Genomic DNA, 13591 nt, shown 5'->3' with positions numbered 1-13591 from the left:
TTATTAGATTCCAGATATAAGTGATATTATATGGATTTGTCTTTCTTTTTCTGACTTACTTAGTATGAGAGTCTCTCTCTAGTTCCATCCATGTTACTGCAAATGGCATTATTTTGTGTTTTTTTAATGTCTGAGTAGTATTCCATTGTGTATATGTACCATATCTTAACCCATTTATCTGTCTGTGGACATTTAGGTTGTTTCCATGTCTTGGCTGTTGTGAATAGTGCTGTAATGAATATAGGGGTGCATGTATCTTTTTCAGTGAAAATTTTTGTATGGATATATGCCCAGGAGTGGGATTGCTGGATCATATGGTAGTTCTGTATATAGTTTTCTGAGGAACCACCATACTGTTTTCCATAGTGGTTGTACTAATTGACATTCCCACCAGGGGCGCAGAGGGGTTCCCTTTTTTCCACACCCTCTCCAGCATTTGTTATTTACTGATGATGGCCATTTTGACTGGTGTTAGGTGGTATCTCATTGTAGTTTTGATTTGTTTTTCTCTAATAATTAGTGATCTTTAGCGTTTCTTCATGTGCCTGTTGGCCATCAGTATGTCTTCTTTGAAGAAATGTCCTACTCAGGTCTTCTGCCCTTTTTTCAATTGCGTTGTTTGTTTTTTTTTTGCTGTTGAGTTGTAAGAGTTGTTTGTGTATTTTGAAGATTAAGCCCTTGTCAGTTGCATCCTTTGCAACTATTTCCTCCCATTCCATATGTTGTCTTTTTGGTTTTTCTTTTTAATTGTTCCTTTGCTGTGCAAAAGCTTTTAAGTTTGATTAGGTCCTTTTGGTTTATTTTTGTTTTTGTTTCTATTGCTTTAGGAGACTGACCTAACATTTGTATGGTTAATATCAGACAGTATTTTGCCTGTGTTCTCCTCTAGGAGTTTTATGGTATCTTGTCTTATGTTGACATCTTTGAGCCCTTTTGAGTTTATTTTTGTGCATGGTGTTCTAGTTTCATTGATGTACATGTGCTGTCCAGTTTTCCCAGCACCACTTGCTGAAGTGATTGTTTTTTTCCCCCATTTTATATTCCTGCCCTCCTTCTCAAAGATTAATTGACTATAGGTGTCTGGGCTTATTTCTGGGCTCTCTGTTCTGTTCCATTGGTCTGTATGTCTTTTTTTATACTAGTACCACACTATTTTGATTACTGTAGCTTTGTAATATTGTCTGAAGTCTTGGAGAGGTATGTTTCCTGCTTGATTTTTTGTTCCTCAGGATTGCTTTGACAATTCTGGGTCTTTTATGGTTCTATATAAGTTTTCAGACTGTTTGTTCTAGTTCTGTGAAAAACATTATGGGTAAATTGATATGGATCACATTGAATCTGTAGATTGCTTTGAGTCGTGTGGCCATTTTAATGATACTAATTCTTACAATCCAGGAGCATAGAATATTTTTCCATTCATTTGAATTCTCTTTTATTTCCTTGATTTCCTTGATGCCTGTTCATGGATCCCTAATGGTGGCAGGCCATGCCCATTTCTGGAGTCTGAGATAACTGCAGAGGTTTGCCCCCACTGCCTATAGACCACGCAAGAAGAGCCCACCATACTTAGCCTGTGCAGGAGGTGCTGCCACCCGTAACCCGTATAAGGGGGGCTGTTGCCTGTAGACTGTGCAAGAGGCACTTCGCTGCCAGTAGCCCTGGCCTCTGAGAGTCTGTATGTAGGCAGAGAAAGATATTCCTATGGCGATCTGCCCCTCCTTTTCTTGCCTTGTCCAACAATTGTGCTTTGCTTCTCCTGCATGCCCAGACCTCCTCCCAGGCTGTGGCATTCCACTCTCCAGCTGTGGCACACTGCTCCCTAGCTCCTGCAGGCTGTCTGCATACTGCCAACCTTAGTTCTCTCTCTGGAACTGACCTCCAGAGCCTGAGTCTCAGAGCCCAGCCCCATCCTCAGCGTCTCAGGCTGTGGTGTCTGGGGTCAGTGGTACTGATAGTCTTTGCAGCTCTCCCTCTGCTTTGCCCTTCTCAGTCCAGCTGCTGTGCTTTTTTTCTGCAGCTTTGAGGTTCTTCCATCATGGCTGATCTCCCTGTCAGTTAGGTGGCTTCCCAGGGTGTGGGTTCCTGTCCTTTTTCACAGCCCTATCTCAGGAGTGCTGGTTAGTCCTGATTCCTTTCTCTCTCTCTTTTTTTTTTTTCCCTTTTGTTCTATCCAGTTATTTTGAGGGTTTCTTGCTCTTTTTGGAGGTTTAAGGTCTTCTGCCAGAATTTAGAAGATGTTCTGTGCAAATTGTTCTACACATAGATAGTTTTTTTTTTTTTATGTGTTTGTGGGAGAAGATGAGCACTGCGTCTTACTCCTCCGTCTTCTTGATCCTGCCATGTAATTTTTGAATAATAAAGTTATGTTACTTTTCTTCAAAAAAGTTACTAAAACTAAATAATAATGAGTACTAAATATTTTGGTTGGAACTAGAATAAAAGGTGTATAAAATTCAATTCTTTGAGTTCCAGTCATGGCTGAGCAGGTTAAGAACCCAACTAGTATACATGAGGATGTGGGTTCGATCCCTGGCCTCTCTCAGTGGGTTAAGGATCTGGCATTGCTGTGAGCTGTGGTGTAGGTCACAGACTTTGTTCAGATCCTGTGTTGCCATGGCTGTGGCATAGGCTAGCAGCTGCAGCTGATTTGACTCCTAGCCTGGGAACTTCCATAGGCTGCAGTTTGCCCCCCCCCCAAAAAAAAATTTCTTGTTTTTGCAATATCACAGATTAAAGGAGGAGAGGAGAAAAGCTTGTAAATAAAGAATTATGATGAACCATAATGTGTGCTATACTATAGATATGTGCCTGTGACTGTCGAGTCCCAAAGAAGGAGCTATTAGGAAGGTCAGGGAAGGCTTCATGGAGAGATGTGAACTAAGTCTTGACACATAATTAGTGGTTTAACTGCCAAAAAGTTACCAAAACTGATTAAATAAAAGGAAAAGGTTAAACAAGGCAGAGAGTGTAGTATGCAATCATCATTGTCATAACAGTAACTACTATTTGATGAAAGCTTCTAAAAGCCACGGAATTCCAAGGATTGCTGGTGGGCATTAGAAGCTAGGAGAGGCAAAGAAAGATTCTTTCTGAGAGTCTTTAGAGGGAACATGATCCTGTTAGAACCTTGATATCTGAATTCTAGCTTCCAGGATCATGAGAGAATAAATTTTTGTTGTACTAAGCCACACAGTTTGTAGTACTTTGTTACGGCAGCCCAAGGAAACTGATATGATGTGATGCTGGCATAAGAATCAAATTGATCAATGGAAAATCCAGAAAACCCAGAAATAGACTCTTGCTTACACAGTTGTCTGATTTTCAACAAAGGTGCTAAAGCAATCCAGTGGGAGAAAGAAACATCTTTCAGCAAGTGGTGCTGGGAAAACTGGTTATCCATATGGTAATAACAGAAATGAACTTGAACTCTGTGTGCAGCATACACAGGAAATAACTAAATGTACAAGCTAAAACTATGAAATTTCTAGAAGAAAGTGTATTTGTGAGTTGGGATAGATAAAGATTTTTTAGGACACAGAAAACGTCAACCATAGAGGAAAAATATTAATTCTTACCATTAAAAGACATTAAGAAAATGAATACACTAGCTAAAGAAAATAACTTGCAAAACCTTTATCTGACAGAGGACTTGTGTTTAGAATATATAAAGAACTCAATTTAAAAATAAAAAGCACTTCCTTAAAAAAACCTAACAAAGGGATTTCCCCTCGTGGAGCAACGGAAATGAATTGCAGCCATGAGGTTGCAGGTTCCACCCCTGGCCTCACTCAGTGGGTTAAGGATCTGGCATTGCTGTGAGCTGTGGTGTAGGTCACAGATACAGTTTGGATCCTGTGTTGCTGTGGCTGTGGCATAGGCCGGCAGCTGTAGCTCTGATTTGACCCCTAGCCTGGGAACCTCCATATGCTGTGGGTGTGGCCCTAAAAAACAAAATAAAAAAACCTCGGCAGGTTAAGGATCTGGCATTGTCCTTGCTGTGGTTGCGGCCCTAAAAAGCAAAATTAAAAAAAAAAACAACACAAACACCTAACAAGGAGTTCCCTGGTGACTCAGATTAAGGATCTGGCATTGTCCTTTCTATGGCTTGGGTAGCTGCTGTGGAGTGGGTTTGATCCCTGGTCCAGGAACTCAACTTCCATGTGCTGCAAGTGTGGACAAAAAGGGAAAAAAACACAACCTCCCCCCAAAACCAAAACCCTCCCCCAAACCAAAAACCAAAAGAGTTTAAAATACAAGTCACAAGAAATACAAATGTCCGATTAGCACATTAAAAAATGCTGAATATCATTTGTCATTGGGGAAATGCCAGTTAAAGCTAGAATGACATATTAGTGCATAGATACTAGGAAGGCTAAAACTAAAATGAACAAATGTAGCTAAAGATGAAGAGCAACTGGAACTCTCATACTTTGTTGATGGGTATGTAAAATGGTACTGCTGTGTTGGACAAAGTCTAGCAGTTCTTTAGGAAACTAAACGTATACCTACTCTATGACCAATTACTTCATTCCTTTCTGTACCTACCCAAAAGAAATTAAAATATGTGCACACAAAAATCCTGTGTTTTAGAAGAATATTTATAGCTGCTTTACTTATAGCCAAAAACTTAGAAATAACCCAGTTGTCTAGGAGAATGAATAAACAAATTGTGGTATAATTATACAGTAGAATAAAATAATAAAAGTGGACATAGTCACTAATACACACAACATAGATGCCTCTCAAAAGCACAGTGCTGAGCAAAAAAAAAGCTTTCCAGAGGACAGTACATGTCATGTTTCCAATATATGTTTTACAAGAGGCAAAACTTATCTATAGTAGAAAAAAACTTAGAACAGTGGTGGTCTCTCAGGGGTGGGAAAGCTGCTTGGGAACGGACACGAGGGAACTTTCTAGGGTGATAGTAATATCCTTTATCTTGATAGGGGTTTAGGTTAGGCAGCTGTATGCATTTGTAAAATTTCATTGAATGGTGAACTTAAAGTTTATTTCATTGCATGTAAATTTTACCTCAAAATGAAAAAACTTATAAACAAATATTAAATGATATTTATATGCAAGCTGAAGGGATCAAGGGTGAAATGTACTGATGCATTAGAAAGTGGATTGATGGATGGATAGATATATGACAAAAATATGTAGTAGGATGTTAATTGTAGAAACTAGTGAGCAATGACTGGGGTGTGCTAGGGGCCGAGGGTGGAACCTGAGCCTCCTTAACTACCTGAGCCGCTACAATGGGATTCTTAGCGCACTGTGTCACAGCAGGAGCTCCTTGAGTACTTTCTTATCAGCACTGAATATAAATTGACGGAACTAATATTTCTTAGTATTAGAGCACAGTTCACGGATGTAGTTTTAGTTGGGGAGCATATATCAAAAACTTAAAAATCCTATATTTTTTGATATAGCATTTTCACTTACAGAGATATTCAGATGGTTGCAGAAAGATGTATGTATAAGGACATTCATTGCCGTGGTGGTTTTTAAGAGTGGAAAACTGGCAACCACCTATAAATCTGTCATAAAAGAATTAGGGAAACAAGTTATAGTGTGTCCAAATAGTGTAATAATAATCAACTATTGAAAATAGCAATATAATATATTTATTTATATAGAAAAACGTCCACTATGTGAATGAAAACAAAATATAAACTGGAGGGATATATGCGAGAATGTTAGCCGTGTATATCTTGATAGTAGGTTTGTGGGTGGTACTTATTTTCTTTTTATGTTAATTTTCTACAGTGAAAGTACATGACTTAAAAAAAATCTTGTTTCTGGTGATGTTTTATTAAGCTATACAGCAAAGTGTAAAATTCTTTTGTCTAGTGAAAAAAATATACAAAAATTGTTAGAGCAATGTAATTTTAAGTGATTTTTTTTTCTGTGTGAGAAAAAATACCCAAATGTAACAATGCTTAAATGGCTATAGTAACTTCAGGATCATAGGTTATGAATTTTTCCTTCTTTTTTGTGTATACTTTGGGATGATATACCTTTTTATATTAAAAGTAGTTTAATAAAATTTAACATTCTAGGCCTTTTATATAAACTTTTTTGAAAATTTTCATTAAGGAAGAGTATTAGTAACTTTAAGAATTTTTATAGGATCTACCTAGGTTTATACCAGTAGATAAAATGGAGTGACTTGAGGTGTTTATTATATTTGTTAATTTGTGACTAATTGCTTTTAAAAAGCTGTTTCTGGAGTTCCCATTGTGGTGCAGGAGAAACAAATCCAACTGGTAACGATGAGGTTGCGGATTCGATCTCTGGCCTTACTTAGTGGGTTACAGATCCGGCATTGCCGTGAGCTGTGGTGTAGGTCCCAGACGCAGCTCAGATCCTGAGTGACTGTGGCTGTGGTATAGGCCGGCCGCTGAAGCTCTGACTGGATCCCTAGCCTGGGAACCTTCATATGCTGAGGGTATGGCCCTAAAAAGCAAAAACAAACAAACAAAAAACCAAAAAACTGTTTCCTACGACAACTGTTTGAAAGAATAGATCTATGGAAATTTTCTCAATTAAAATAACAGTTTTCTGGTTTTACCAGCTACAGATTTCACTCATTCAAAATTCAGTAGTCAGTATTTATGTAGTACTTTCTGTGTGCCATACTTAGTCAAGTATGAATATTTCTTAGTATTAGAGCATAGTCCACAGATGTAGTTTTAGTTGATCAAGCATTCTAAGAAAGAAGAAATAAGTAACAATCTCTTTTCTATATGTATGCTTCTGGATATTTGTATCATTCATAATGTTCTGACATTTGACAAATTCAGCTACTCTATTTTAATAGTTTATTCATATTTCCATCTGCTAAGGAAGAAAAATGGATTTTCCATAAGTCACTATGAATGCAGTTGCAATAATTGCTATCCTTCAAGGTGAGGGCTGATGTATTGGGGGGATCACAAAAGGAACATACTTTCTACTTTGAGATTCATGAGGTCAGTGATGTCTGTGATTGTTTACAGTTCTGTCATCAGTTCTGGCAGAGCGTCTGGCATGTAATAGATACTCATACATTTGTTTACTGGCCAGTCGAATGGATGAACAGATCTATAGTCTAAAGAGAGGAAATGGGTAAAATAGCATTATATTTTTGAAAATCTTTGTATCAATTCTGAATGAAACATATTCCTAATCAACTTTTGGGACTAGAATAAAAGGACAGTATTTATACACACACACACACACACACACACACAAATATTGCCATATATAATTATCTATACAGACTATCCAGTAGAGGGCAGGGCTCTGCTTGTGGGAAAACTGAATGCTTTCCTTTTTATCATCATGTAAGTGTTTAATTTCCCTATAGTCATCACCATCATTACTATTATAAATAAATTATATTTTATAAGTAAATATTTTAAATTTAAAGTTCTTGCCTTCCTTGAAGTTAAGCAATGATTTACATTTTAAAAACTTTTTTACTTTTAGTTTTTTATTCCATTTTGATTTCATTTTTGTGTTTGGTGTTAAAGAATATTTTAATTTCATTTTTTTATATAGGGAAAAGATTCTGAAAAGGAGTGGATATATGTATATGTATGACTGATTTACTTTGCTATATACCTGAAACTAACACAACTTTGTAAGTCAACTTTATTCCAATAAAATTTTAAAAAATATTTAGGTTAATTCCTGTCCTAATCAAAAAAAATTTACTACTTATATCTTCGTTTGCATTGTATAGATTTATGAATTATGCAGATTAATAAATAAATAATTTGTAAAAGTTAAGATTTGCACAAAGATGCTAATAATATATGAGAGGTCATAAGGTCATGCTAGTTTTTTAAATTATGCATTTCATCTCCAACAGTAGTTGGGTTGGTAATGTTCTCAAGTGACATTTTTTAATGTTCTCATTTGTGTTTTCAAAACAGCATTAGACAGAGATTTGAAGTGTTTATGCTTGTGAAGAAGTCCAGTGCAATAATGCTTCATCAGATAAATGTGATATTTTAAAGCTGTGACAGCTGCTACTCGTATATCATTTTTAAAAGACAAGGACAGGTACCCAAAGGAGAAGAAGCTGTCAGCCTTTGTAGACACTTAAGGTTAAATGTCTTTAGGTTAAAAATGTTTGGACAGACACTTCTCCTTGTCTCTCCTGCTAAATATGGCTGAAAACCCTGGACACTACAAAAGGATAAAAAGACTCTGAAAGGTGGAGAAAAGACTGACCAGCTAGGGTCTGTGAGAAATTGTGGCACCAGGGTGGTATCAACAAATCCTTGGTAGGGAGCCTAAACTTTCACACTCCCACCCAGAGGTATCAAGATGCCTCTCCCCTTCTCTGCCCTAGGATTTGACAAAGGCAGTAGAGAACCAGACTTTCCATTCCTGACTGATAGTAATGAGGTGGCTATCTCTTCCTCTCTTGCAGAAGGCCTGCTAAAACAAGATTTAAATAAGATCTGAGATCTCATAACATAATATCCAGAATACCCAGGTTTCGATTAAAAAAAATCCATTAAGAAATAGGAAAGTCTCAACTGAAATGGGAAAATTAATCAATAGACACTAACCAACCCTGCGATAACACAGAATTATCTAACAAGGATTTTAAAGCAGCCATCACCAAAAGGCTTCAATAAGCAATTATAAACTTACTTGAAACAAATGAAAAAATAGATAGTCCTAACAAAGAAATAGGAGCTAAAAAGAACCAAATAAAAATTTTATAACTGAAGAATATAGTACCTGATTTAAAAAAAAAATGGAATTGATGGGCTTAGTGGACAGTGGGAATGGCTGAGGAATTGATGGGCTTAGTGGACAGTGGGAATGGCTGAGGAAAGAATTGGTGAACTTGAACAAAAGAGGAGTTCCCATAGTGGCGCAGTGGTTAACGAATCCGACTAGGAACCATGAGGTTTTGGGTTCGATCCCTGGCCTTGCTCAGTGGGTTAAGGATTTGGCATTGCTGTGAGCTGTGGTGTATGTCACAAATGCTGTTCCGATCCCACGTTGCTGTGGCGGTGGTGTAGGCCGGTGGCTGCAGCTTCAATTAGACCCCTACCCTGGGAACCTCCATATGCTAGGATGCAGCCCTAGAGAAGACAAAAAACAAACAAACAAAAATGTCTAAAGGAATTTCTTGAAAGAGAAAGGAATGATAAAATATTGAAGCTGGGAACATCAGCAAAGAAGAAAGAATGACAGAAAGATTTAAAATATTGTAAATATAGTAGTCTTTTCTTCTGGAGTATTCTAAATCGTGTTTGACATTTTCTCTCTCACTCTTTTCAAAAATTAAAGCACTATCAAATGTGGTTCTTAATGTAGGGAGATACTAAAAAAAAATTATAATGGAGGCAGGTTAAGGACCTTAAAGAAAGGTAAAATGTCCGTACTTCACTAGAACATGTAAACTGTTGACACCGGGAAATAGTGATAGTTATATATAATGAAATGCCTAGAGCAGCCAATGGAAAAACATGTTCAAAGAGATATGTTCAGAAACACTTTAGATAAATTAAAATGGAATTATAAAATATGTTTCACGTAACCCCTGGGAATGAAGGAAGAGAAAACAGATGAAAGAAAATTGAAAATGAAATGAATATGTCCTAACGTATCAACAATTAAATATAAATAGTGAGAAGTTCCCATTGCGGCCCAGCAGGTTACGAACCTGAGTAGTATCCACGAGGATGTGAGTTCAATCCCTGGCCTCATTCAGTGGGTTAAGGATCTGTCGTTGCCCTAAGCTGTGATGTAGGTCACCTGCTTGGATCCTGTGTTGCTGTGGTTGTGGCTGTGGTATAGTCTGGCAGCTGCAGCTCCGATTCAACCCAAGCCTGTGAACTTCCATATGCCGCAGGTGTGGCCCTAAAAAGAAAGAAAGAAAAAAAATGGAACTGGTGAAAATTCACTAATTAAAAGACGAATTTACAGAGTAGATTTTTAGAAATGACACACTGTTATTTCAGACGTAATAATACAGGCATGTTGAAAGTAAAAGGCAGCTTAGTTTGTAATAGCTAGAAACTGGAAACAACCAAAATGTCCCTCAGTAGTAAATAGTTAAACAAATTATAGCATGTTCATACTGTGGCATACTACTCAGCAATAGGAATTAACTTAAATAAATCTCAAGGGCACTACACAGGGTGAAAAAAGTCAATCTTATAAGGACACATCCATATGATTCCATTTGTATAACATGACAAAATTACAGAGATAGATGACAGATTGGTGCTTGCTAGGGCTTAGGTCTCTCTTAGAGATGGTTGGAAGAAGGAAAATGTGACTGTAAATTTAGTAGCACAAGGGAGATTTTTGTTATAGTGGGACACTTCTGTATCTTGAATTTGGTGGCTTCACAAACATACAGGTGATAAAATGGCAGAGAACAATTATATATATATACATACGTACATACATACGCTGTACCAATATTATTTTCCTTGTTTTGATATTTTGCTATAATTATGTGAAATGTAACCATTAAGAGACACTGGGTGAAGCGTAAACTAGACCTCCCTATTATTTTTGTAACTTTCTGTGAATCTGTGATTATTTCAAAATAAAATGTTTTAAAAAACAAGACAAATTATGAGTAAGAAAAATCTGAATTTCTTCAATAAGTGCATTAATTTTGCATTTTCATAGGAAAGGAAGTATCTTTAATGTATACATTATAATTCTAAAATAGTAGAATGCCTTCTGTGTATGATTTTTGTAAATTTAGTTTAGTTTTGGCCATGCCCACAACACATGGAAGTTCTCAGGCCATTGATCAAACCTGCACCACAGCAGTGACCTGAGCCTCTACAGTGACAATGGCAGATCCTTAACCTGCTGCTCCACAAGGGAACTCTCTAGTTTTTCTTTTCATTAATGTTAAAGAGTCTTATAATGAAGAGACTTTGAATCCTTTAGCTTTTTTTTTGAGGGCTGCACCTGCTGCATATGTAAATTCCCAGGCCAGCGGTTGAATCAGAGCTGCAGCTGCCAGCCTGCATCACAGCCATAGCAGCATGGGATCCAGGCCACGTCTGCAACCTACACCACAGCTCACAGCAATGCTGGATCCTTAACCCACTGAATTAGGCCAGGGATCGAACCGGCATCCTCTTGGGTACTAGTCAGGTTCTTAACCTGCTGAGCCACAAAGAGTACTCCCAGCTTTTTTTTTCTTTTTTTTTAATGTGTTAACTTCCCATCATAGATACTAGGATTTAGCTATTGTTTATTTAATCCCATCACCATTAACACAGCCTTATTTCTTTTCTTTTCTTTTTTTTTTTTTTTTGTCTTTTTAGGGCCGAACCCAAAGCGTATGGAAGTTCCCAGGCTAGGGGTTGAATCAGAGCCGCAGCTTCCAGTTTACACCACAGCCACAGCGACATCACATCTGAGCCACGTCTGGGACCTACAACACAGCTCACGGCAACATCCAGTCCTTAACCCACTGAATGAGGCCAGGGATCGAACTTGCATCCTCATGGATACTAGTCAGGGTTCGTTACCAATGAGCCACAGCAGGAACTCCAACACAGCCTTATTTCTATTTTCCCACTTTTCCACTATAGAGTTGTCATGTTCATTTCATCTGGCTTTTTAGTAGGATGGTAAAAACACTTTATATCTGAGATATGATTCCTTTTCCTCTGTTGCATAGCTTTTTGTCTTCCTCAGAGTTAATCATTGTCTTGTGTTGTTCACTTGCTTAGTTTTCTATATACCTATGATTAATTGAATCCAAGACTCTCTGAATTGCAAATATATTTCTTTTAATTCTGAATATCAGTTTTCTCATCATCCTAAAGAGGGAGATAGGCATAGATTTGGGTTTTAGAGCTGTGGTACACAGAAAATTCTTAGTGTTAGAACTTTCCTATAAAATCAGAGTGAATGTAAATTATTTTTGTTACTTTTTCTATTTACACACATACCTTGTCCAGCTGTAGATGGACAATTGAATGTTCTTTTGTTTCAGCTTAGAATCTTACCCTCATCAATCCCAAACATTGGTCACGTAGAGAAGTGGGGAGAGCCATGGAGTAGAGGCCAGAACACTTGGGTTCTAGTTCTAATTTAGGTGCTAATTGACATTTTCAATCTAGGATAATCAGGTAACCTCCTTGGCCTCAGTTTTCTTTTCACTGTAATAATGACAGGATCAGACTGGATTATAACTGAGACCTCATCTGTCTAGGTCAGACGTGATTTCAGATAGATACATGATTTATTTTAATCCTGGCTATATATGTAGTATCTCTAAATGAAGCGTGTTTTCATTTTCAGTATTTTAAAAGAAATGCCCTGACGTTTAGACAGAAATTGGATTAAAAGGACTAAAGTAATTTCTAAAGCATTGAAGAGATGGGAAATTACAAAAGACAGAAATGGGCCATGAGTGTTGTCTTTATTGTACTTCAAGTATGATATGGGAATCATGGTGTTTAACTTCATAAAGATTCCTAGAAAAGGATAATTCTAAGGTCACCAGAAACCTTACTGTTTACTACCCAATATGTTAAATTTGACACACATAATATGCTTTGAAATAATTAGCATGGATTTTATGGTGATTTCTTTAAATTACAGACTATAGAAGTTCCTATTGTGGCTCAGTGGATTACAAACCCAGCTAGTATCCCTGAGGATGTGGGTTTGATCCCTGGCCTCAATGTGGCTGTAGTATAGGCCAGCAGCAGCTCAGCTCCCTAGCCTGGAAACTTCTGTATGCTGTGGGTATGGCCTTAAAAAAGCAAATACACACATACATACATACATACATACATACAAGACTATAGAAGTTGGAAGGCTTCTGAGAGAGTTCTTGGTGGTCTAATAGTTTTAATTGAGGTAGCAGGGCAGAATGTACTATTTTCATTTGCAAGTGTTTTAATTAAATGTGATTGTAATATGAGTGATATTTCATATTGGGAATGTTTGATTAATTTTCAGAGGGTGCTAAGGTGAATTATATACAGTTGGAAATGAATTTGTAAGTTCCTTACTGCACTTGTTGGTGTACCTTTACATGTGTTTGATGCTGATAATATGCCTTCTTATGGGACCCCATGAAAAGGCAAATGTGTAACTTAACTTTAATAACAATTGTTTGTTCACTGATTATTATTCACTGATACCATATTTTATTGGTTTTCAGGTACTCGAAGAAGCAGAAGCTGAACATTTGTATCAGTCCATTTTGCCTGATATGGTGAAAATTGCACTCTGTCTGCCAAATATTTGCACCCAGGTTGGTGGAAATAACTTCTTCCTCAGTAGCTTTCTTGAGGCTCACAATTGAATTTTGTTTAAATTCTAATGGCCAACGTCAAAGAGAGAGAAGAGGAAGATGGGAAACAGTTTTTGCCAGAGTATGATGAATTTGCTATACTAAGGAAAAGGTTAGAGGCTACAGAGAACACTTCAAGAGGACATTAAAAATGCATCATTCAATTTCTGAGCTTCAGTTTACAGTGTTGATGTTTGCTTACTCAGACCTCTTTTTTCTTTTTGTTTAAATAGTCTCTAACTTTCAAAAAAGGATAGTTATGATTTCAAAACATACAGATGGATTTAGAACATC

General features: G+C 37.1%; 1 protein-coding gene across 3 annotated transcripts in view; it reads left to right on the top strand.

Annotated features, from left to right (window-relative positions):
- Window positions 1-13591, top strand: part of PARG (poly(ADP-ribose) glycohydrolase) — a 141728-nt gene that overhangs the window by 46000 nt on the left and 82137 nt on the right. For all 3 annotated transcript variants that reach the window (XM_047762746.1, XM_047762747.1, XM_047762745.1), the window contains exon 8: window positions 13166-13258. In XM_047762746.1, coding sequence (XP_047618702.1) covers window positions 13166-13258 — 93 coding nt within the window. The remainder of the gene's footprint in view (window positions 1-13165; window positions 13259-13591) is intronic.

Source organism: Phacochoerus africanus, chromosome 15 (assembly GCF_016906955.1).
Source record: "Phacochoerus africanus isolate WHEZ1 chromosome 15, ROS_Pafr_v1, whole genome shotgun sequence".
Taxonomy (NCBI): domain Eukaryota; kingdom Metazoa; phylum Chordata; class Mammalia; order Artiodactyla; family Suidae; genus Phacochoerus; species Phacochoerus africanus.
The sequence above is the reverse complement of the archived record's forward strand: the minus strand, read 5'-3'. Positions and strand labels throughout refer to the sequence as shown.